Source organism: Strix aluco, chromosome 5, assembly GCF_031877795.1.
Source record: "Strix aluco isolate bStrAlu1 chromosome 5, bStrAlu1.hap1, whole genome shotgun sequence".
NCBI classification, from domain to species: Eukaryota; Metazoa; Chordata; class Aves; order Strigiformes; family Strigidae; genus Strix; species Strix aluco.
In genome coordinates, this window is record NC_133935.1 from 53,191,176 (window position 1) to 53,213,123 (window position 21,948).

Consider the following 21,948-nt stretch of genomic DNA (forward strand, 5'->3'; position numbering starts at 1 on the left):
CAAGTGTAGTGAAGACAGGGTGGAGTGTCTTTGCGTTAGAATCAGGGGGAAGGCCAACAGGGCAGATGTTGTAGTAGGAGTCTACTATAGGCCACCCAACCAGGACAGAGAGGTGGATGAAATATTCTATAGGCACTTAGGAGAAATCTCACGATCGCTTGCCCTTGTTCTTGTGGGAGACTTTAACTTCCCAGACATCTGCTGGAAATACAACACAGCAGAGCGGGACCAGTCCCGGGGATTCCTGGAATGTGTGGGAGACAACTTCCTGATGCAGCTGGTGAGTGAACCGACCAGAGAAGGTGCCCTGCTGGACCTCCTCTTTGTGAACAGAGGAGGACTGGTGGATGATGTGGCGGTTGGAGGCCGACTAGGGCACAGCGATCATGAAATAATAAAGTTATCTATTCTTAGAGAGGCCAGGAGAGGGCTAAGCAGAACTGACATCCTGGACTTCCAAAGGGCTGACTTTGTCTTGTTTAGGCACCTGCTTGACAGGATCCCTTGGGAGACGATCCTGAAGGGTATAGACGTCCAGGAAGGCTGGGCACTCTTTAAGAAGGAAGTCTTAATGTCTCAGGAGCAGGCGGTCCCCAGGTGCTGTAAGAGAAGCTGGTGACAGAGAAGACCACCCTGGCTGAACAGGGAGCTTTGGCTGGAACTCAGGGAGAAAAGGAAAGCTTACAGCCTTTGGAAGAAGGGGCTAGTGACTCACAATGATTACAAAGAGGCTGTGAGGCTATGCAGGGCAGAAATCAGGAGGTCTAAAGCCCAGCTAGAAATTAATCGGGCTTCAGCAATCAAGGATAACAAGAAATGTTTCTATAAATATGACAGTAGCAAAAGAAAGACCAGGGAGAGCCTCCATCCCCTGCTAGATGCAGGAGGAAACATGGTAACAAGTGATGAGGAGAAGTCTGAGGTGCTTAATGCCTTCTTTGCCTCAGTCTTTAATAGCAAGACTGGCTGTATTGAGGGAATCCAGCCTCCTCAGCCAGAAGACAGAGACTGGGAGAACGACCCCCCCACAATCCAGGAGGAGACAGTCAGTGACCTACTGCATCACATAGACACACACAAGTCTATGGGACTGGATGGGATACAGCCGAGGGTGCTGAAGGAGCTGGCTGAGCGGGGAGGTCCCGACAGATTGAAAACTGGCCAATGTGACGCCCATCTATAAGAAGGGTTGGAAGGATGATCCAGGAAATTACAGGCCTGTCAGCTTGACTTTGGTGCCCAGGAAGCTGATGGAGCAGATCATCCTGAGTACCATCATACAACACGTGCGGGACAACCAGATGATCAGGCCCAGTCAGCATGGGTTTATGAAAGGCAGGTCCTGCTTGACAAACCTGATCTCCTTCTACAACAGGGCGACCTGCTTATTGGATGAGGGAAAGGCTGTGGATGTTGTCTACCTTGACTTCATTAAGGCCTTTGACACCGTTTCCCACAGCATTCTCCTGGCGAAACTGTCTGCTCACGGCTTGGATGATCGCACGCTTTGCTGGGTAAAAAACTGGCTGGATGGCCGGGCCCAAAGAGTTGTGGTGAAAGGAGTTAAATCCAGTTGGCGGCCGGTCACGAGTGGTGTCCCCCAGGGCTCGGTTTTGGGGCCACTCCTGTTTAACATCTTTATTGATGATCTAGACAAGGGGATCGAGTGCACCCTCAGTAAATTTGCAGATGACACTAAGTTGGGTGGGAGTGTTGATCTGCTCGAGGGTAGGGAGGCTCTGCAGAGAGATCTGGACAGGCTGGAGCGATGGGCTCAGGCCAACTGTAGGAGTTTCAATAAGGCCAAATGCCGGGTGCTGCACTTCAGCCACAACAACCCCCAGCAGTGCTACAGGCTTGGGGAGGAGTGGCTGGAGAGCTGCCAGTCAGATAGGGACCTGGGGCTGTTGATTGACAGCTGGCTGAACATGAGCCAGCAGTGTGCCCAGGTGGCCAAGAAGGCCAATGGCATCCTGGCTTGTATCAGAAATAGTGTGGCCAGCAGGGACAGGGAAGTGATCTTACCCCTGTACTCTACACTGGTGAGGCCGCACCTCGATTACTGTGTTCAGTTTTGGGACCCTCACTGCAAAAAGGACATTGAATTACTCGAGCATGTCAAGAGAAGGGCAACGAAGCTGGTGAAGGGTCTGGAGCACATGTCGTACAAGAAGCGGCTGAGGGAACTGGGGTTGTTTAGTCTGGAGAAGAGGAGGCTGAGGGGAGACCTCATTGCCCTCTGCAACTACCTGAAAGGAGGTTGCAGAGAGCTGGGTATGAGCCTCTTTAACCAACTAATAAGCGATAGGACAAGAGGGAATGGCCTCAAGTTGCAGTAGGGAAGGTTTAGACTGGATATTAGGAAGCATTTCTTTCCAGAAGGGGTTGTTAGGCGTTGGAATGGGCTGCCCAGGGAGGTGGTGGAGTCCCCATCCCTGGAGGTGTTCAAGAGTCGGATTGACATAGCACTGAGGGATATGGTGTAGTTGAGAATGGTCAGTGCTAGGTTAACGGTTGGACTAGATGATCTTCAAGGTCCTTTCCAACCTAGATGATTCTGTGAAATTCTGTGAAAATTCTATATCACGAAGAGAGTTCAGAGGAAAAGTTTAATTAATTACATATTGGTACTATGAGTGGAGTCAGGAGACAATTGCTGTGGAAGTATCATGTGTTTGAAAGTTTGGATTTGCCTCTGTTGTCTTTTTGATGATGAAAACATCTCTGATCCCAGAGTTGTTTCATTCTGCATCTTTCTTTTCCCCGTTTCCCAGTTTGTTTGGTTTGGGAATCAAAAAACCTTTGGTCTTAAGTTTTGGACAGGGTATCAGTAGCCTACAGAGTTCTGAGTTTTCCTTTTCTACTTTATGCCTGAACACCACAAAAAGCACAAAAAATAAGAGCAGAGACTTGCTGACATCAGGCTTGAAAGAGCAATGACAGTCATGGATCATGGATTGAAGGAGACCTTCAAAAGAAAGAACCACTCCTTGCCGTAAGGAAGGTGAGAAGCCTGTGTGTGAAGGAGATGTCAGACTCGTAGACCTACCAGTAGGACTAGAAGTGAACCAGAAACCTGGCTCTATTTCTGGTGTCTTCGTCCTGGAGAAAAACAGTTTCACTTGAAATATTTCTGTATCTAACAGTTGCAAAGGTTCAAAAAAACGGATGTTCTTAATTCAGTGCAGTTGGGTGTTTAATGGTGAGAAAAGCACAGTCCCATTCATATCAGGGGATTTTTTTTAAGTGTAGCATTCATCTTAAAATCATAATTACACTATTTTAAGTGATGTAATTGTTCATTACAGCCTGGCTAATTTCAGTAGTCAAATGAGTAGAAATTGAAGAAAAAAAATCTTTTTTCTCTCTTTTTTCTTGTAGGAGTTACTGACTTTCTTTTGATATGTGCTTCTTAAAGTTGTCCAGCCTTATCCTAAAAGCCATAAAGCATGTATCTTCTATCAGTTTCTGAGGAAGTTTATTACAGTCTTGATCTTTCAACTTTACTATCTTTTTTTTTTTTTTGCTTAAATTTTCTTCCACTCAGTGTCTTGACATCATTGTTTCCTACAAGAGTTCCAAAAGTCCAAAGGAGTTTGGGAGGGCAGGAGCAGAAGTGCAAGAAACAAGGGATGATATGCCAGAAGTCATATGATGGCAGTGGGTGAGTGGAGGGAAGAACAGGTGAAGCAACCACAAAGATTTGAGAAAATGTGAAAAAGGAGTCTGTGAGCTGTAGAGGCACGTAATGGAGACTACCTGGTACGTGCTCAGATATGGACAGTCACACCTGCTTTGCCTGTGCTCAGATATGGCTGCCTCCAAGCCAGCTCTAATCTGGAAGCCATGTAAACACAAGATGGTCAAAGTAAACACCTATGAACCCTGTGTCTTGGCTTCAGCACTGCTCAGAAAGATATATCTGGCCCTAGCAGAGTGCTTTTTTCTCTTTATATGTTGTCCTGGTTTGAGCTCAGAGGGCAACTAAGCACCACGCAGCCACTTGCTCACTCCTTCCACCTCAGGAATGGGAAGGAGAAAATAAAACAAAAGCCTCAGGAATCGAGATAAGGACAGGGAGGGATGACTCACCCATTACATTCATGGGCAAAGGACAGAGTTGTTAGGGGAAGAAAAAGAAGATCAATTCAATTTAAATACCACCACCATTTCATTTAACAAACAGAGTAGGACAGTGAGAAGTATAACCATATCTTAAAAGCACCTTTCCCCCACCCCTCCCTTCTTTCCTGGCTCAGCTTTGCTCCCGATTTCTCTACCTCCTTCCCCCAGCAGTGCAGGAGGCAGGGAATAGGAGGTATGGTCAGCTCATCACTCGTTGTTTCTGCTGCTCCTTCCTCCTCAGGGGGAGGACTCCTTGCACTCTTACCCTGCTCCTGTCCAGAGACAGTCCTCCATGAACTTTCTCTGACATGAATCCTTCCCATGGACTGCAGCTCTTCCTGAGCTGCTCCAGCATGGGTCTTTGCCGTGGCTCGCAGTCCTCTCAGTGATGGACTGCTATGGCATGGGCTTCCCTCAGAGTCCTGGTGTTCTTCGGGTGGAGCCACCTGCTCTGGTGTGGGGTCCTCTATGGGCTGCAGGTCAGCATCTGCTCCACCGTGGACCTCCATGAGCTGCAGGGGCACAGCCTGCCCTCTCACCACAGGCTGCAGGGGAGTCTCTGCTCTGACACACCTCCTGCCCTCCTCCTTATTTCTTCCACTGACCTCGGTGTTTGCACAGGTGCCTCCCTCACAACCCCTACTCCTTCCAGGTTCCCCTTCTTAAATATGTTATCACAGATGTGTGGCCACCATTGCTAATTGGCTCAACCTTGGCCAGAGATGGGTCCAGCTTGGAGCTGGGGGAGCTTCGAGAAGCTTCTCACAGGAACCCCCTCTGTAGCCCCTTCCCCAGCTACCAAAAACCCCTGCCACACACACAAACCCAGCACACATATCTCTGTAGTCTCTACCAAGAAACTCTGCTAAGGTTTCATTCGCCTGTTTGTGAGGCAAATTCAATATGTTCTGCCTCTCAGGGCTTAGTTGAAAGGCAGGAGATACCATATTAGTCCAGAATCACACAGATGTTAAAACAGTTATTTACATTTAACAGCTTTGGAGAATAGCCTGCATAGACACAGCTCTCCAAAACTGTCCTTCTAGACAACTTGTTTTTTACCAGGTTGTGCCACCTCCGGTCTACACATGCTCCTTGTCAGGATCATAGTGTAAGATAAGACTAAGAGGTTCCCAAAACACAGCAGATCAAGATCTACCTGGAAGAAAGAGTTATGCTGAAGGAGGAAGTACAACAGTATTTTTTTGTGCTGAGATTTTGAATAGAAACAAAAGATAGGACTTCAGGTCTTAAACTGTTTCTGAGTTGGAGTTTCCATGTTACAGGTTCAGAGTAATGAAGCTTGCATAGATACTTAGGTAGAAAATGTTACAAATTGACAATCTTTATCAAAGGATACTTAGTCATACAATCTCAGATCTTTAAAAATTGTTCTTGTTTTTCAGCACATAAGAACTATTATGTCTAAATGGTGTTAACTAGATCTTTAACAAAATGGATACGGAAGTTGCTGTCCTGCATTATATTTCCCCAGAGGCAAGGAAAATACAAGTCAATATGTCAGATATGTTGTAGCTGTTATTTATATAGAAAGAATCTTGAGATTATGATTGATAGGGCTGTTATAGATGTTTTGGCCTAGTGGTGTGGTTAGTCATGAATGCTGAGAGGGAAAGCTAAGGTTTCTCTTACCCGTAATGAAAAACTGATACTCTGTTTTAAGCTGGTATTCACAGAGGCTTATGTAAAAATAATTAAATCAGTCTGCATGCACTCTTGGATTGTTGAGGGGTTTTTTTTTTGCTTCAAGTCAGGGTGTAAGCACTCAAATTGCAAAAGGCATGTTCAAATTCATGGAGTTATTTTTGGTGGTTTTATCTGTGTTCCTCAGTGTGCCTGCTTTAGTTATAACAGGAGAAGTTGTAAGGAAGCTGCAGTGTGTTGCGTGTTGCTGTTCCTTGCATGTGAAGAAATTGTGATCACATCGCTGCAGGTCTGCTTCTGTGAGAACTTGATGCACTGGTTCTCTTGTTGCAGGGGATCTCTTGCTCTGATCTCCCCTTCAGGGTCTGTGAAACCAATGTGCAGCTCCTTTTGTCTGAGCACAGTAATAACAGTACTTTTCTGGAAAGTTGGGGGTTTTTTGGTTTTATTTTTTTTTCACAGTGAACAAACTTGTATGTCATTGTGCCGACACAGAGGATACTGTTTGTTTCTGCCTTGGCAATTAGATAGGCTTGCATTTTCAAACATGTCCTTCTTGACTGATTTTGATGGTGATTTGGCAGTTATGAGGAAGCTAATACGTTGTCTTCAATTCTTTTCCTTCAGTGATGATTGTGAGGAAAAATCAAATTAGAATTGAAGTTTCTCTTTAGTTAAAGTTGGGCCTTAAAGTAGAACTATTTGGGTATGTTCAGCCCTGGATAATCTCTTTCCCTGTCTGAATTATGGCACTTAAATTTTTTTGAAGAGAAAACTGAACTAGGAGGTTGGAGCAGTAAGGAGTGAACCATTCAGTTATGTCACATTTGAGTAGCTTCTACAAATATAAGTAAGCAGGAGGGGACAGTGAGGGCTGGTTTGTTTTTCATTGTGAGATGGACTAGGACTTTGATGCTTAGGTCTGTTTCACTGAACAAAAGAAGTTGCTTGCTCCCCACAATATGACCTCACCATCTCCAAAAAAGAAAAATGTTCCCCGAAACAAACAAGCTGGGGTTTTTTGTTTGTTTGTTTTTGTTGTAACCTGGTCTGTGTCAGGTAATTTACCAGTTAGTTTAAGTGCTAATCTGAAGGCTGTGTAAGAGTTTTATTCGGTTCCATTAGGTCCAACTAAACTTTGTAATACAGAGGCTATTATCCTGCCAGTTGTGAGGAATTTCTGTTTTATGGAGCAATGCTGACAAAGACAGCACTGTGCAAGCCGTCTCTATAACTGAACACTTTCACACTGCAATTTAGGAGGCGTGCAGTTCAGGAAATTGCTGGCTTCTGCTGGAGCACACTTTTACTGCAAGGAAAATTTTATTCGTCACTCAAGTAATTGGCAGTTTTAATACCTTGTTAGTAATTACCTTATAAACAAACTAATGCATAAAGGCAAGGCTCTATGACCTGTTATCTAACTCAGTCTTTTTTGGCCAGTGGAACTGACACATGGTGGTGGTGTTTGTTGTTGTTTTTTATTAAAGTAATTTGTTTCCATTTATTATAAATACTTTCAGCTAAGAGTTAAAAAAATGCAGTGTACCTCTACCAGACAGCCTGAGGAATGAAATACGATACAAGCGCAGCGTTGGAGGGGCTGCAGGATCACTTACCCATTCCCACATGTGGTCAGAAGGCCCATTAATCTAACTTCTGGTTCAGTTTTTGAGTAAGGACTTTTTGTCTTGAGCAGTAATCCCCCCACACCCCTTGAATATGTGAGGTTTGTCCATGCTATCCTAAAGGTATGGCTTACTATTTGATTCAGAGCAAGTATTTCCAATAAAGGCAAACACCTTCCAGAATCAACATTCTTGTTGATAGTTTTACTGAAATTGCCTTGCCTGCAGTCTCTAGGAGCTGGGGAGAGCTCCTAATTTTGATCATTCTTCATACTAGGTACAGAATGTACCACAGCCAGAACTGACTTGAACTTCCCAAGGTAACAAGGATCATTTTGGGTTATATTCATTTAATTGGTTGTGATCTGTTTTCCCCTATGTACCATTAGCCCCAAATGAGTAACCCTATTAATGTTGCTGATGTGCGTGTATGATTCTGTATATTATGCAACTGGGATGGAAAAACTAGTAAGTTGCTGGGTATGAACGTGAAATATGATTGCTGGGAAAAGTACATTTAATTGGAAGTAACAGAAAGGGTGTTCCTTGTAGTGAACGAGGATGCCCACGTCTTTAAAGAGTAGCAGAGTTTTTGTTGTGGAATTGGTTGTGATGCTTAGATGAAGTTTGGTCAGATGTGAGGTCCAGAAGCTCTGTAAGGAGCTTTAATAAACAGAAATTTTATTCTTTGCTAACTCACTAGAAAAATCTATAGGATGAAATACTAGGTCTAACTTGAAAATTATAGAATGTCTTTCTGAGGGGGCACACTGTCATCCATCTTTTCTAATCTAACTGTTTTTCTGGAAATTCAGTCTGATTTTCATGCTGTAGGAGTTTTCAAAAAAACAAAACACTATGTCTAGCTACTATGATGCTAATTTGGTTAAAATAGAAAACATCTCTAATCTCATTTCATTACAATGCTGTGACATACTGTTCAATGCAAATAACAGATATTTCTACTGTTCAGAAATAGATGGTCATAGAGTTCTACATCTTGTTTTAAAAGCCATGAATTGCAGTAATTGGATTATAATGCAACTTTTTAAATCTTGTTTGCTGGGAGTATGTTTTAAGACATATTGATGAATGCATTTATTTAGAACATTCCAATTTGTGATTTGAGATGCCTAGAGAACATACTTTATTGGTTTTCTTTGACTAGAAATTATTTTCAAGTGGGGGAATTAAGAACTAACTTCTGTCAATCATGTGTAGCTAACAAGTGTTTACTCTGGAAATGACAGTCTTTTGACTACTGTCCTTAAATTTCAGGACCAGTAACAAGATTGCCAACATCTTCCCCGAACATCTGAAGCCGTTTCAGAGTCTAGAAACTTTGGACTTGAGCAACAACAACATATCAGAGCTAAAAATATCATCATTTCCATTGTTACCACTCAAGTATCTGTAAGTAAAACTTAGTATTTTTTTCTTTCAGATTACTTTCAAAAAACTTGTTTGAAAACTTAGATTGGCAGCTGTTTGTTAAGGTATTAAAACTTCTTTCAATTAGACATGCATTAAATACTTACTTCTGCTTTCACCTGTTGAGTTTAACCTGTACTAACTTGAATACATGAGTTGTAACAATGAGATGGTTTAGTTTATAAAAAATGAAGGTCATTATCTGAGTTGAAACAAATAGATGTGTTTCTTGAGAGAAATAATTATGTAACAAAATGAAATTAAGTTCCTGGCTGCGCTAGCCTTGAGTTACATGGAGTTTGGTGGACCATTTTGAATCTACCTTAATCCTCATTCAGTAATACTGCAATGCCAGAGCTATACAGAGTAAAAGTCATGGGGTTGCAATATGCTATCTTCTGCCAATAATACACTCCTGCAGAGTAGAGCAAAATGTTGGTGATGAAATACTATTTGACCATAGACATAGCTGTCAAGAGCTCTAATTAATATGATAAATGAAATTCCATTTGTCAAGGAGTAGGCAGTGCAAGAGCTTTGTGTTTTACTACTTGGTATTAAGAATTTATTAAATAACTGTAAATTTAACCTTCTAGACATTGTTTCAACAGGTACATTAACAGTAACCGAATAACCTCCATGGAGCCTGGTACCTTTGACAATTTGTCTACCACACTTCAAGTATTGAAGCTGAACAGGAACAAAATCTCAGCAATCCCTCAAAAGATGTTTAAACTTTCCCATCTGCAGCACCTGTAAGTGCAACCTACAATTGACTAATTGTTTTCAGGTTTTCCAAACCACTGGCAGTGCTTGAACTTTAGCCTCTAATTTAACCAGAGGCAGAGTGAGACAGACACAGAAAACATTACTACAACCCTTACTAACTGAAGCTTTGTACTGAACAAAACTAGTCATATATTGGCAAAATGTGAATAATCTTTGTGTTTAAAATCATGTTTGCCTATTAAAAGAAAAAAAAGGCTAGTGAAAGGGTAATAGTGGTATTCCTGTAAGAAAGCACTGGAAAAATACTAAGTGAAGTAAACTTATGTAGTTCACTACATCAGTCTCTTACTTATTTTTGTGCTTTCATGGTGAAACGAAGGGAATTAATTTGCTTTCAGAAGGCATGACAATAAGCAACATGCTTGAACAAATAGACCTCCATCAGCTTCACTGATACAATGCTGTCTGTAAATGTTTTACTGAATAAATAGTAGAAAAGTTATTTAATATGGATGAGGCTGGAGAAATATATTTTTCCTTTTTTTGTTTGGTTTTGAAACTTAGAGTGTGGAAATTTGAGAAGAGGATGGGCTGGCCCTGCACTTTGTCAAATCCTGAATAATCATTTTGCATATTAGATAGTTAAGAGTTTAAAAAATATGAGCTCTCTTAGGTTAATCTTGAAAGTGAAAGGTCATAAGAACAGTGAGGTGTTAGGATGCTTGACACATCTGGAAACAATGACTGTGTCTTTTTTTGTGTACAAATGCAGGAAGAGTTTGACTCAAGCCTCAGCAGAAAAGTGTGAGAGCAGTCCTGCAAAGCTCAGGATTTGTTAATGATCTTAGCAGACTTTCTGTTTTTCAGATTCAACTGAAATTTTGGAAGTTGGTGATATTGTTGTCTAAAAATAGTTCTACTTACTCGCAGTTTAATCGGTAGGCTGAGCTAGTTAAGTTAGGTAGCTAATCTGCAATGAAGGCCAAAAATTTGTGTTATGACCTGAAAGAAGTATTCAGAAGAGGAGTGGGGAAGAACTGAAGGCTCTCCTTACTGAAAGTTCATCGCTACTTATGCACATTTAAACACAGGAGGAGGAGAAGGGTTCTCTATTGGGTATCTGTTATCAGGTAGGGTTTGTATCAAGCTGCCAGAGAGGAAAGCTGAATTCTTACAAGATTCACCAGACCATTCTTACAAGACTGAGACTCTGAAAAATAATTGTGGTGTAACTATGGAGAGAGAATTGCTTAGGCCTTTACTTCCCATGGGGAAGTAAATTTTGGAAGTAGGGGATTCTTCTTGGTTTGGTAGGATGCAAGTTGATGCATCTAAGACCTTCTTGAAGGGGCAAATGATCACTAAGTGTTGTATGAGGGCCTTAGTATTGTCTAATGCTGTCTCTTTATAGTATATATCAGTTGTTGCTAATAAATTTAATTTAGCAAATGATGGCTATTTAAAATTCATTGTTTTAAAACCAGTTAACATTGTTCTTTGTGTCTGTGTGAGGCTAGACTTCCCTGTTCACTGAGCTCAGAAAGTCAGAAAGCTGCTTGGGGTTGATACAGGGTTTGGACTTATAAAGGACCAAAGCCAAGAAAGTGTTATGGAGAGCAGGAAAATAGAAAATATTGAGTACTGCTGTCACTGCAGCTTGACCTCCAGCTAGTTATGCCTTATAACTCCCTTCCAGGATACACACAGGTCGCAGCTTCTGACCTACAGGGGGTGTGTGTAGTGGCAGAAGGGTGAATGCCAAGATCGCTTTAGAAAGAGGGAAGGAACTGTTCATAACTAGTTATGGAGAATGAGGGAGGAATGTGTAATGAATGCTTGGCTCCAGATTAAGACAGACAGGGATCACCCAGGATATTTAATTTTGCCTAGTTATCACAACTAAAACTTCTACCTTTTTCTTTCTGATTGATTATTGATTGCAATTATAAGCTAACCTTAACACCTCTACTGCTGGATAAACACTAGGAACTTGCTTTAAATTTTGAATTTGCAAACAGGATTAGCCATGACATTCTAGGTCTACAAGGATTCTTTAAATCTGAATATCAAGGAACTACCAAGTACTTATCTTCAGTATCAGAAAGGCAGAACAGTATTAGCATGGTTAAACATAATGTATTACAGTAAAATGTTTGATTTTTGCTACATCTTTTATGTGCTAGAAAAGTATTTAAATAAGGTTTGTTTCCAGAGAGGGAAGAAATGTTTTTGGCATGCAGGTAAACTTACTCTGCTGTAACTGTAAATTTTATTGATGCAGGGAGCTGAATCGCAACAAAATTAAAAAAATAGATGGGCTTACTTTCCAAGGTCTTCCAGCTTTGAAATCATTAAAACTGCAGAGAAATGGTGTTACTAGGCTCATGGATGGCGCTTTCTGGGGATTGACCAACATGGAAGTCTTGTAAGTATCAACTTTTTGCTGATAGATTCTGCTGATAACACATTAAGTAGAATAGCACAAAATGGATAGAATTGCTTGATAAAGTTTAAAGATGTTTTTGAATTAAATTGTTCTAGTGTGGTTTGAAAAGCAGCAAGTATTCACCAAATGTGTAGGACAGCACATTCTGAATGCATGCATACAACTCTAAATGTAAATAGAGGCTGCAGCTCTCCAGCCAGTATCATGAAGTCAGATGTGGACATGTGGCAAAGCACGCATGCTGCTGAGTTTCTGAACCTTATGTCTTTTATCTGTTCATATGTGTTTGTTTGTGTTTGTAGGCAGCTGGACCATAACAACTTAACAGAGGTAACCAAAGGCTGGCTTTATGGCTTGCTGATGCTGCAGCAACTCCATCTCAGCCAAAATGCCATCAGCAGGATCAGTCCTGATGCCTGGGAATTTTGCCAAAAACTCAGTGAGCTGTGAGTAGCTTTTATTCTATTCCAGTTTTGAAAGCCGGGTACATGCCAAAGCATGAGCTTCTTACCACTGATCTGTGAATTTCTCATAACAAAGTTTCCAAGGTGACAACAACTTTTTTGTATGTGAGACAGTTATATTTTGTTGAAAGAACTTGAAGCCAACCGTGACTGCTTCATTTCACTGTGGCAGTTGTACTAAAGCTGTAACACAGTCATTTTCAAATAAAAGAAATTCATTCTGCAGTAATCTGTGAATTGTTGGAAATGATACACAAGCTGTGTGAGCAAAAATGGTGTAGTATTTGTAAGGGAAAAAACTTTCTTCCCCCCCGCCCCGGAAAGTTCACCTGGGCTGAACTGAGTAATAAGCACTGCAGCATAAACATTAAAATATACTTCTTTCTTGAATTTGCAGAGATTTGGCATTCAATCACTTAGCAAGATTAGATGATTCGAGCTTCGTTGGTTTAAGTGTGTTGGTTGGACTGTACATTGGAAACAACAAAGTAAATTACATTGCTGATTGTGCCTTCCGGGGACTTTCCAGTCTACAGACTCTGTAAGTTGACAAACTCCAATTTTTAAGGTCAAAAACCTTAAGAAAAACCCTCAGTGTTTATAGATTATTTTTTTTTCTTTTTCCTTATGAAATATACAAGAACATTTTGTTAACTTTCCCAGAGTAGCATGCGTTTTTCTTACAGTAGGGTTTTTTTCGGAATAGTTAGGAGAGGGAGGCCTTCCCCTTTAGTTAAGGCTGTGCACAATGGAGTTGGTAATTATGATACAAACTTTCAGTATCATTATTATGGGAAAGGCATGTTTCCATTTGAAGGCAGCAAGCAGCACTGCTACTCACAGCTTTAGGGATTTGGATCATAGTTGTGTCTTAAGTGAATCAACGTTTTCCCTCATGGTAGAAATAAGACAAAATTCAAAACTGTGTATTACTATGGATTCTGATGCTTGTCGTGAATGGGCAATTGCTTTAAGCATTTGAGCATTTTTTGAAGTAGCATTTCTTGAAGGAAGGGATAGAAAGAAGTAAACTAATCTAAATACATTCCACTTCATTAAAGTCTTCCAATTGTGTACCATTGACCCATCTGTTAGCCAGATGAATGAAATGGTTGCCTTTCTCTTTAGGCTTTGAAAAGGGTGCTAACACTACTTTCAGGGGTTTGCTCACATACTCACACTTTGGGCATCTAGCGAAGATGCAATTCAGAGGTGTATGCTATGTTTTTTTAAGTATACAGAGAGATCTAGATCGTAAAGAGAGGAAGTCAGAGATGTGGGCTGTCTAGGAATTAAGTGTTAGACTTCTCCTCCTAGATTTTGTCTTTTTTTTTTTTCTCCTCTAGCCCTACCCTGTTGATTCTTTGCTGACACACTGTCCTTTTCACAAATCTCTAAGCTCTTTATGCTTCACAGATAATTAAGCTAGTATTATGGATGTTGTAGGATGTAAAAATGAGTCACTTCATTAATAAATTTCTTTGTGTTCTCTGTGTGTTAATATTACGACCTTACAAAGGCACAAGTGTATTTTGTTTTGAAGGGGCAACAGTTGATCCCTTCCCTTCCTATGATGTTCCTTCTTGTACAATAGTCCTATATCTAAATATCCTTGTAGGGGAATGCGGGTTTGTTTTCTAACGATTCTTAAAATTGTTAGGTTTGTGATCTTTTTAATTATCAGTGGAAAAAGTACTAACAGTCTCCAAAGTCTCTCAGTAAAAATTGAAATGAAATAGCTAATCAAGAAAAGCTTCTCTTAAAAAAACAAACAAACAGAACCCCAAACAAACAAAAAACAACCTACCAGAAGGTTATTTTAGAAATGGTTTTAAATAATAGATGCTGTTGAAGAAGTATGTACCCTGTTCTTTTTAATAGCTCTTGTGGTTTGATTTCCCCTCACCCCTTAAACAGGGATCTGAAAAACAATGAAATATCATGGACTATTGAAGATATGAATGGTGCATTCTCTGGCCTAGATAAACTTAGGAAGCTGTAAGTATTGCTAAAATATGTGTATCTCAACATCTCTAAAAGAAAATTAGCTTAGCTTATGTATGTTTCAAGGGACATGTCCAACACTTAATGATGTTACATTTTCCATAGCTTAGATGATTTTTTTTCTTCCTTACCATTTTGTTCTCTATAAAATGTTCCTTTCCTATAAAAGAAATTCCAGATTTTTCAAGTCTAACTAATCTGGCATATTTTAAATATTACTATTATTTATGGAAACATTTCTCAAAGAATAAGGGCTTCCTGTAATAGGAAGTAGTAAGTGCATTATATGACAAAGGCATAGTGACAGGGATAGTCTTTGATGAAGTAATGCAGCATCCAATGGAAGTGTCTTCGTTGCATTGAAATTTTCAAATGCACATCTAAGAAATAAATAAAAAGATGCTTATGTGTATACATTTAGAATAATCCATATCACTGAACTGTACACATGAAGCATCTTCTAAAAGCATTCTAACATCTAGACGTTGACTCAAGGGAAATTAATCTTTTAGAGGTGAGACATTTTGCTGTGTTGGGAAAGGTTGAGTGGTGAATATTAGTCACAGTTTAGAAATAAATGCCCAAATTGCAATTGTTTAGCTCAAAAAATGCTTTCATTTTATTGCATCCTTGTGCATCATGTACTTATATTTTTCAGGATACTCCAAGGAAACAGGATTAGATCCATTACAAAGAAAGCATTTTCTGGTTTGGATGCACTTGAACACCTGTAAGTACTCAAAATTCACATATAACCCAACATTGGAAAAAATGAATTTTAATACTAATTGAAGTAAAGCTTGTTAGTCCTATTTTTATTTATGACTTTGAATGAAATGCATTTATTCTGGTTGCTACTGTGATCTTGAGAATGTTATTTTGGAGTTACGCTGAATATGAATTTTGGAATTAGTGCAGAGTGTGTTATGTATTAAGCGTGCTATAAAACTCCTTAATCCTGTCTCTTTAGTTTTGAGCTGGGGGATCCTTTGTATATCACCAAGGTAGCAAACTATTCCTTGAGTCTTCAATACATTCAATTTAATAAATTACTCTTTCCTCCTCTAATGTTATTTTTCTTTTTTTTTTTCCTAGAGATCTAAGTAACAATGCAATTATGTCAGTTCAAGGAAATGCGTTTTCACAAATGAAGAAACTCAGAGAATTGTAAGTTTCTATCTAAAGACATCACCTCTGATAAATATATATATCTGTATAAATATATAAAGAAAAGCCTTGTAAGACTGCCTGATGCAGTGATAAACTCCCGCTGTAATCTCTCTGAAGTCGTGTAAAAAGGGTATGTCAATGTTTTGGGTTTTCTTATTTTCTATGTAATGACTGTATTTAAGTGAGGTAGCGTAGGATAGGAGGTATTCATTTTCTGCTGCATTTGGTGTCTAGAGTCCTTATTTTAAATTGGCTGATCTCTAATAGGTATTAGATAAGGGAGACTTTGATGTAATGTGCTATAAGATCAGTAGTGCTATCACTGAGCTAAAGCTTACCCGACCAGTGAAATGCAGTGCTGTAATTCTTTTGTAAAGACCTGGTTGTCAGTGCTTGTAATTGGGTCCTTCTATCGTGTAGTAGCAAAGGGGAGATCTTCAAAAGTCATGAAGCGGTCACTGGGAAGAGTGTTTTCTTCTAGTGAGTTTTGGGGTTTTTTTTGTCCTGTTACCCTCTTTTTCTGTTGATCAATGCAGAAAAACACTGTCACGGTTCCCTGTGTTTGTTTTGAGCACAGCTAATTCTTCCTCTTGCGTATATCTTATGTCTCCTCTATTCACATCAGCCTTCTCTAGTCAGATCTGTTGTCCTGAGCTGCTCTGTGGATAATCTGTCAACAAACTAAAGATGCTGCTCTTGTGATGGGTAGAAACTGCCTGAAGCTTGTCTGGAGCTTTTAATTTGTGTTCTCCAGACTCCTATCAAGTACAACCCTAGCAGCTGGCTCTCTACTTCATCTTATGGTATTACTCCATGTTGGGTGCCATAGAGAAAGTAATGAGGAGCTTTGTGCATTTCGTAGAATCATAAACAGCCCAGTTTGGAAGTGACCTCAAAAGGTCATCTGGTCCAACCTTTCTTCTGTGGGAAAGGGAGCCGAGATGAGATTATTTAGCACCCTGTCTAGTTGTATCTTGAAAACCTCCAGTGCTGGAGATTCCACCATGTCCCTGGGGAGGTTGTTACAGTGTGTGACTGTTCACAGTGTAAAATATTTCTTTCTTGTATCTAGACAATATTTAGTTCATTCGAAGTTCAGTTTGATGTTACCCATATCCTGGTGTAGCTGCAGCTGCTCTAGAAAGCAGCAGCCATGCCTTCTACCCATAGCCAGGGGTTTTCTGCCTTTCCTCTTCCTTGAGTTCAATCTGGTTGTATTGCTTGATTAGTTTGCTGAACTCACTCAGGCAGCTGCAGGGCAATTGCTAGATTTGACACAAGAGAAGCAGTGGAAGCACAGTGCTGACAATTAGGGATTGATATAGATGATTTGAAGTGTGATCAAATGTGATAGAATGACAGGCTAACACTGCTTCAGGAGGTGTAAGATGTTACAAGATACCAGACTCTGAACACCTCAATGAAATAACTATTCAAGATTTGTTGGGTTTTTTCTGTACTTTTCTTGAAACACCTGGTAGACATCCGTTATGTCTGAGGAAGATGTCGACAGATGCTAGAAAGTACTTTCCCAGAAGTAAGATTATTTAGAATAAATTCCCATCTAGTAATTTTATTCTGAGGCCCCTAGAGAGTAAATCTGAAAATATGACAGATAGCCATTGCATCAGGATAGTAAAAAATGCTGTGGTTTGTCTGCCTCCTAAGAATAACAAGAATGCCCCTAGAACTTCAGTGAAAGATGATCTGATTCGTCTCAATGTGAACTGGTGAGCTGACATCCCTAGGTTTTATCCATGCAGTGTTACTGTGAAAAAAGAGCACAGAGGCACTGTCTTGATTTTCTTCAAGAAAAAAATCCGGAATTGGTATGTCTCCGTTTATCTTTAAAGCTGTCTTCTCTCCCTGGATCCATAAATTATTTTTGCTTTTCCTCCAAGAACAGGTAAGATTTGAAGAGAAGAATTTTATTGTTGACTGTGGTTTTTAGTACATTTTTTTTAAGGGTGATTCTGAGTTTTCAGCCAAAACTGAAAACTCGTCCTACTTCAACTCCTGATTCTAGATGCTTCACAGAATATGCCTTTGCTTTCTTATTTTTTTTTCCCCTCTGTGAGTGTAGCTATTTACATAGGTTAGGTAAGCTGATAGCCAGTTCTGAAGTTGTTATTTCAATGCTTGACTATTCTTCGTCTCTCCACTCTCCTTTTTAAATATGTTCCCCAACATAAATTCTGACTGAGATGGAAATAAGGGAATGAAATTGTTTCAGAATTTTTTGATGTTAGCTTCCAGAGCACCTCCCTTTTGGACTGTTCTCCTACGTCCCCAATCTGTGTGTCTTACTGCTGACTGTCATTTTGTACCCAGGACACTACAAACATGCCTGGCTGCCTGGGCTCATTTTAGTAGTAGAAGCTGGATGTTCAGGATAACATGTCTGCTTTGTTGAATATAGGAGTCATGACAGTGGTGTCACCACATCTGAGCTAAATAATATTGATGTCTTGTGATATATGTATTTAGCCTAAAAAATTAGTTTTGTTACTGGTGTGTGCTCACAAAAAACCGTATTACAAATGGAAAAAACAAGCAAATGGGCATTGAATGTAATTGTTTTTTTCTTAGGCACTTAAACACATCGAGTCTCTTGTGCGATTGCCAGTTAAAATGGCTACCACAGTGGATGTCAGAGAACAACTTTCAAAGCTTTGTAAATGCCAGTTGTGCCCATCCTCAGCTGCTAAAAGGGAGAAGTATTTTTGCTGTCAGCCTGGATGGGTTTGTCTGTGGTGAGTATAGCCTCTATTTCTCATTCCATAGGACAAACTTTACTGAATGCATTAATTTTTGTTGTGGTTTTTTTTGATATGTTTTCGCTAATAAAATGGGGAGGATTTAATATTTGTTAACATTTCCTTCTCTGTTCCCAAATCATGATGTAAATGCTCAAAGCTTGTGGCTTTGTATAAGATGGGGAGTGATAGTTTTCTGACTCTTACTTCACATACAGCTTGCTTACATAGCGCATACCATAGCGTGCAAAGGAAAGCTCAATAGTTTGTGGTGGTAAATGCATATGCCTCTAGATTTAAAAAGATGGATATTGTTTAGGTAACTAAGCATTTTTAAGTGAGACATATTTTGGCAAACTTAAGATGCAGTTTTTGGTTTTGATTATTTGTAAATTATTTTCAAACTTTATCAGTCTTGAGATTATTCCAGAGCTGAGAAAATTTGAAGGTAAAATACCCATACTGGCCTCAGCTCTGACCTACTTTATGTGTGCTTGTTGTCTACTTTAAAAATCATTTGGACCATGAAAGTTATTGCCTATACATAAACTGTATTTTAAAACATCTGATTACCACAGTTACGCTACTGATATTTTGTATTTCAGTATGCCAGATAGTAAATGCTAGTAAAATATTTTTACTTTAAGACTTGAAAATTTGAGGTGATAGCACCTGCCTTAAAAATGAAATTTTTTTAATGTATGTTTGGTAGCATTATCACCTCTATGTTATATTCTCTGTTTAAAGCAAAGTGAAGCTAAGCAGAGTAAGGATGTGTGTTTGAGTACTCTGATAAATTAAGTGGGAACTTTGAAAATACCAGGAAATTAAAAGCTAACTGGATTTCATGTATCTTTGTTGTATACATTTTATTTTTCTTACTAAAGAAAATTCAGACTTTATTTTCTTTGGAGATAAATCAGTAACCATATTTTCTTCTCAATAACTTACCTCTCATAGCAAATATGACTGCTTATTTTTACTGTTGCCATCATACCCATTCAACGGTTGGACTAGATGATCTTCAAGGTCCTTTCCAACCTAGATGATTCTGTGATACCCTTTTTTCAGTGGGAAAGCAGACACAGAATATAAAACAGTGTACAAAAATGTTGTTTTCTCCCTTCCTATTAGCAGTCAAATGTTTAATGTATTAATGAGTAGATGGTGCATAATCTAGGTTCTGTAAAGGAGAAGTTGACATAGTGCAGGAAACTGCAGATTACTCAATAGTTAATGGAATATATATGAAGTATACATCCTTATTTATGAGAAACTCATTCTGGCAAGAAATTAAGTTGGGGTATTTGGATATATATCTCTATTTGTTAAACCACGGGGGATTGTGATCTTTCTTTTTTAAATTAATTAATTTCAAACCCTTTAAAGATATGTTAGCAAAAAGGGATGTACTAAGAGTAAGCTGTTGTTTAATACGTAAAGTAATTGTCATGTGGAAGTAACTTGAATCTCTTAATACAATCAGTGAGTGTTTCACTGTATATTGAATCTTTAAAGTGTGCCATCACTAGACGTTTGGGTGTACACACCTTGCCTTATACGTTTACAATGGCCACTTTTGCTTTTATAGAATTTTCAAGAGGAGTGTGTTAAGTCCTGTCTGAAATAATTTATGTGAGTGTATAAATCCTCCAAATTGAGCCAAGTTACATTTATGAAAACAGCTAGGAGATAGGAGGGAGTCATCCTAAATTTGGTAAAGGAAAGCATGTGAGAGGCAAGGGTTCCATATCTGTGAAACTAAAATAAAATAGAAAATCTGTGTAATTTGTGCTTCCTAAAATCATGTCTTTCAAGCTGAAACAAATCATGAGACGTTTCTGTACTAAAGATAACTGTGGAAGAAAAAGAGAACAGATGCTTTTTTGACCTGTATTAACTACTTCAAGTTAACATAGTGATGCTAAGAGTACTATATAGGTGATGAATAGCTTGTTTTCTGTTGCATAGTAGTCAAGTGGCTTCTAAAATGAGAAATACATTTCTCAGAGAGAGTGTGTGCATCTGTGTGTATATGTGTTTATGTATTTGTGCATGTATATGTGTTTATATATCTGTTAGTGCATTTCTGTGATATGTGTATTCAAATACACTCCCAAACTATTCTGTTCTGAAAAAACCCATTGCCAGTTTTATCCTTGAGTGTTCTTCTGTATTCTGCAGTATCTGCTTGAGTGACCTTTTCATCCGCAATTCCTGCCAAATAATTAAAATTTTAGTGTATTTTATTATTCCATTGATAGTACAACTAAAATAGAATGAAGTGTGTTCTCCTGTCCTATCACAAGGCTAATTTAAGTATTTACAATATTTTACTTTGTTATCCCTGTGCAAAGTCAGTGAAAGTATCAACTCAGTTTGCAAATGGTATAGTTTGTCATGAAGGACTTAAGACATGGGTATGAAGCATGAAAGCCTGGGAGATTCTTATGGCCCATGCTTAGAGCCCCGGAGCGGGGAATTCATGTTGCCCTGTTGCTGGAACACAGCTCCAGATTTGCAGGTGTTCTTGTGGGCAGCTCAAGTTCAGGCTATCTGCACATCTCATTTTCTTTTGTAACACACAGTGTGGAGGTTCTTCAAGGAAATAATTCTTTGACCATGGTAAGTTTTTCGCAAACAAATGAGATATAAGGAGGCAAAGGGGCTATGTAAAACCTGACTCTGCAGTGCAGGTAGGGTTTGCAGTAAGGAGTATTTGGGGCCCAGGGCTTTTCCTGCAGTCCCTGTGAAGTTTGGGCCTGTGTCTTTGTCAGGAGGTAGGAAATATCTTGAAAGTTGGCAATAAAACTAAAGCTTTTTGCTTTTGGGAATCAAAACTTTAATTGCTCACTCCTTTTGTACATGCAATGTACACGCAATTGACAGAATAAATACTTCAGAAGGCAACTAATTCTGTAAACTCACAAAATGGCACTTTGAAGGTAACTTTCTGATAGTAAAGGGACTTCCAGAAACTAGTATCTTGAAATTCTTGTGTGCTGCCCTGCTTAAGGGGTCTTCAGCACTGCTGTTTTTGTAAGATGGACCAAACAGCCGCAAATCACTGAACAGTGACTTCTGTACATGATTGTTTTTTGTGGGTTTGGGGAAAACCCTCGACTTTAACTTGCAGTTTCTGATGGCAGAAGAACTATGTTTTCAATAAAGAAAAACTCACAGCAGCCTGAGGTGTTGTAAAGATGAAGGGTAGGCTTCATGACTGACATTCGGAATAGTTCTAACGGATGTCAGGGGGTAGTTATCTCCTCTTTAGTGCTGCTGTTGAACAAACTGTACACACAGTCTGCTTTTAAATGTGCTTTCTCTTCAAAAACAGATGACTTGACACAATAAACTCATAAATATGGCATCTTTAAATGCCCTAAGGCTAACGAAATTTAAAACAAAAGCATTGTGTATCCACTTTATAAATACTTATCTGACTCTTCTCTCAAACCTATAAAACGAGGCTTACAAACTCTTTCTATAAAGAGTCCTCAGGGCTCACTTATATATTTTTTTTCCTC

The 21,948-nt window shown here is 39.4% G+C and overlaps 1 protein-coding gene across 1 annotated transcript in view; it reads left to right on the forward strand.

The window, feature by feature from the left end:
- LRIG3 (leucine rich repeats and immunoglobulin like domains 3) overlaps positions 1 to 21,948 on the forward strand; it is a 47,128-nt gene that overhangs the window by 17,170 nt on the left and 8,010 nt on the right. Inside the window, exons 4-12 of the mRNA XM_074825457.1 lie at positions 8,697 to 8,831; positions 9,461 to 9,604; positions 11,860 to 12,003; positions 12,327 to 12,470; positions 12,886 to 13,029; positions 14,406 to 14,486; positions 15,151 to 15,222; positions 15,588 to 15,659; positions 18,252 to 18,415. Coding sequence (XP_074681558.1) covers positions 8,697 to 8,831; positions 9,461 to 9,604; positions 11,860 to 12,003; positions 12,327 to 12,470; positions 12,886 to 13,029; positions 14,406 to 14,486; positions 15,151 to 15,222; positions 15,588 to 15,659; positions 18,252 to 18,415 — 1,100 coding nt within the window. The remainder of the gene's footprint in view (positions 1 to 8,696; positions 8,832 to 9,460; positions 9,605 to 11,859; positions 12,004 to 12,326; positions 12,471 to 12,885; positions 13,030 to 14,405; positions 14,487 to 15,150; positions 15,223 to 15,587; positions 15,660 to 18,251; positions 18,416 to 21,948) is intronic.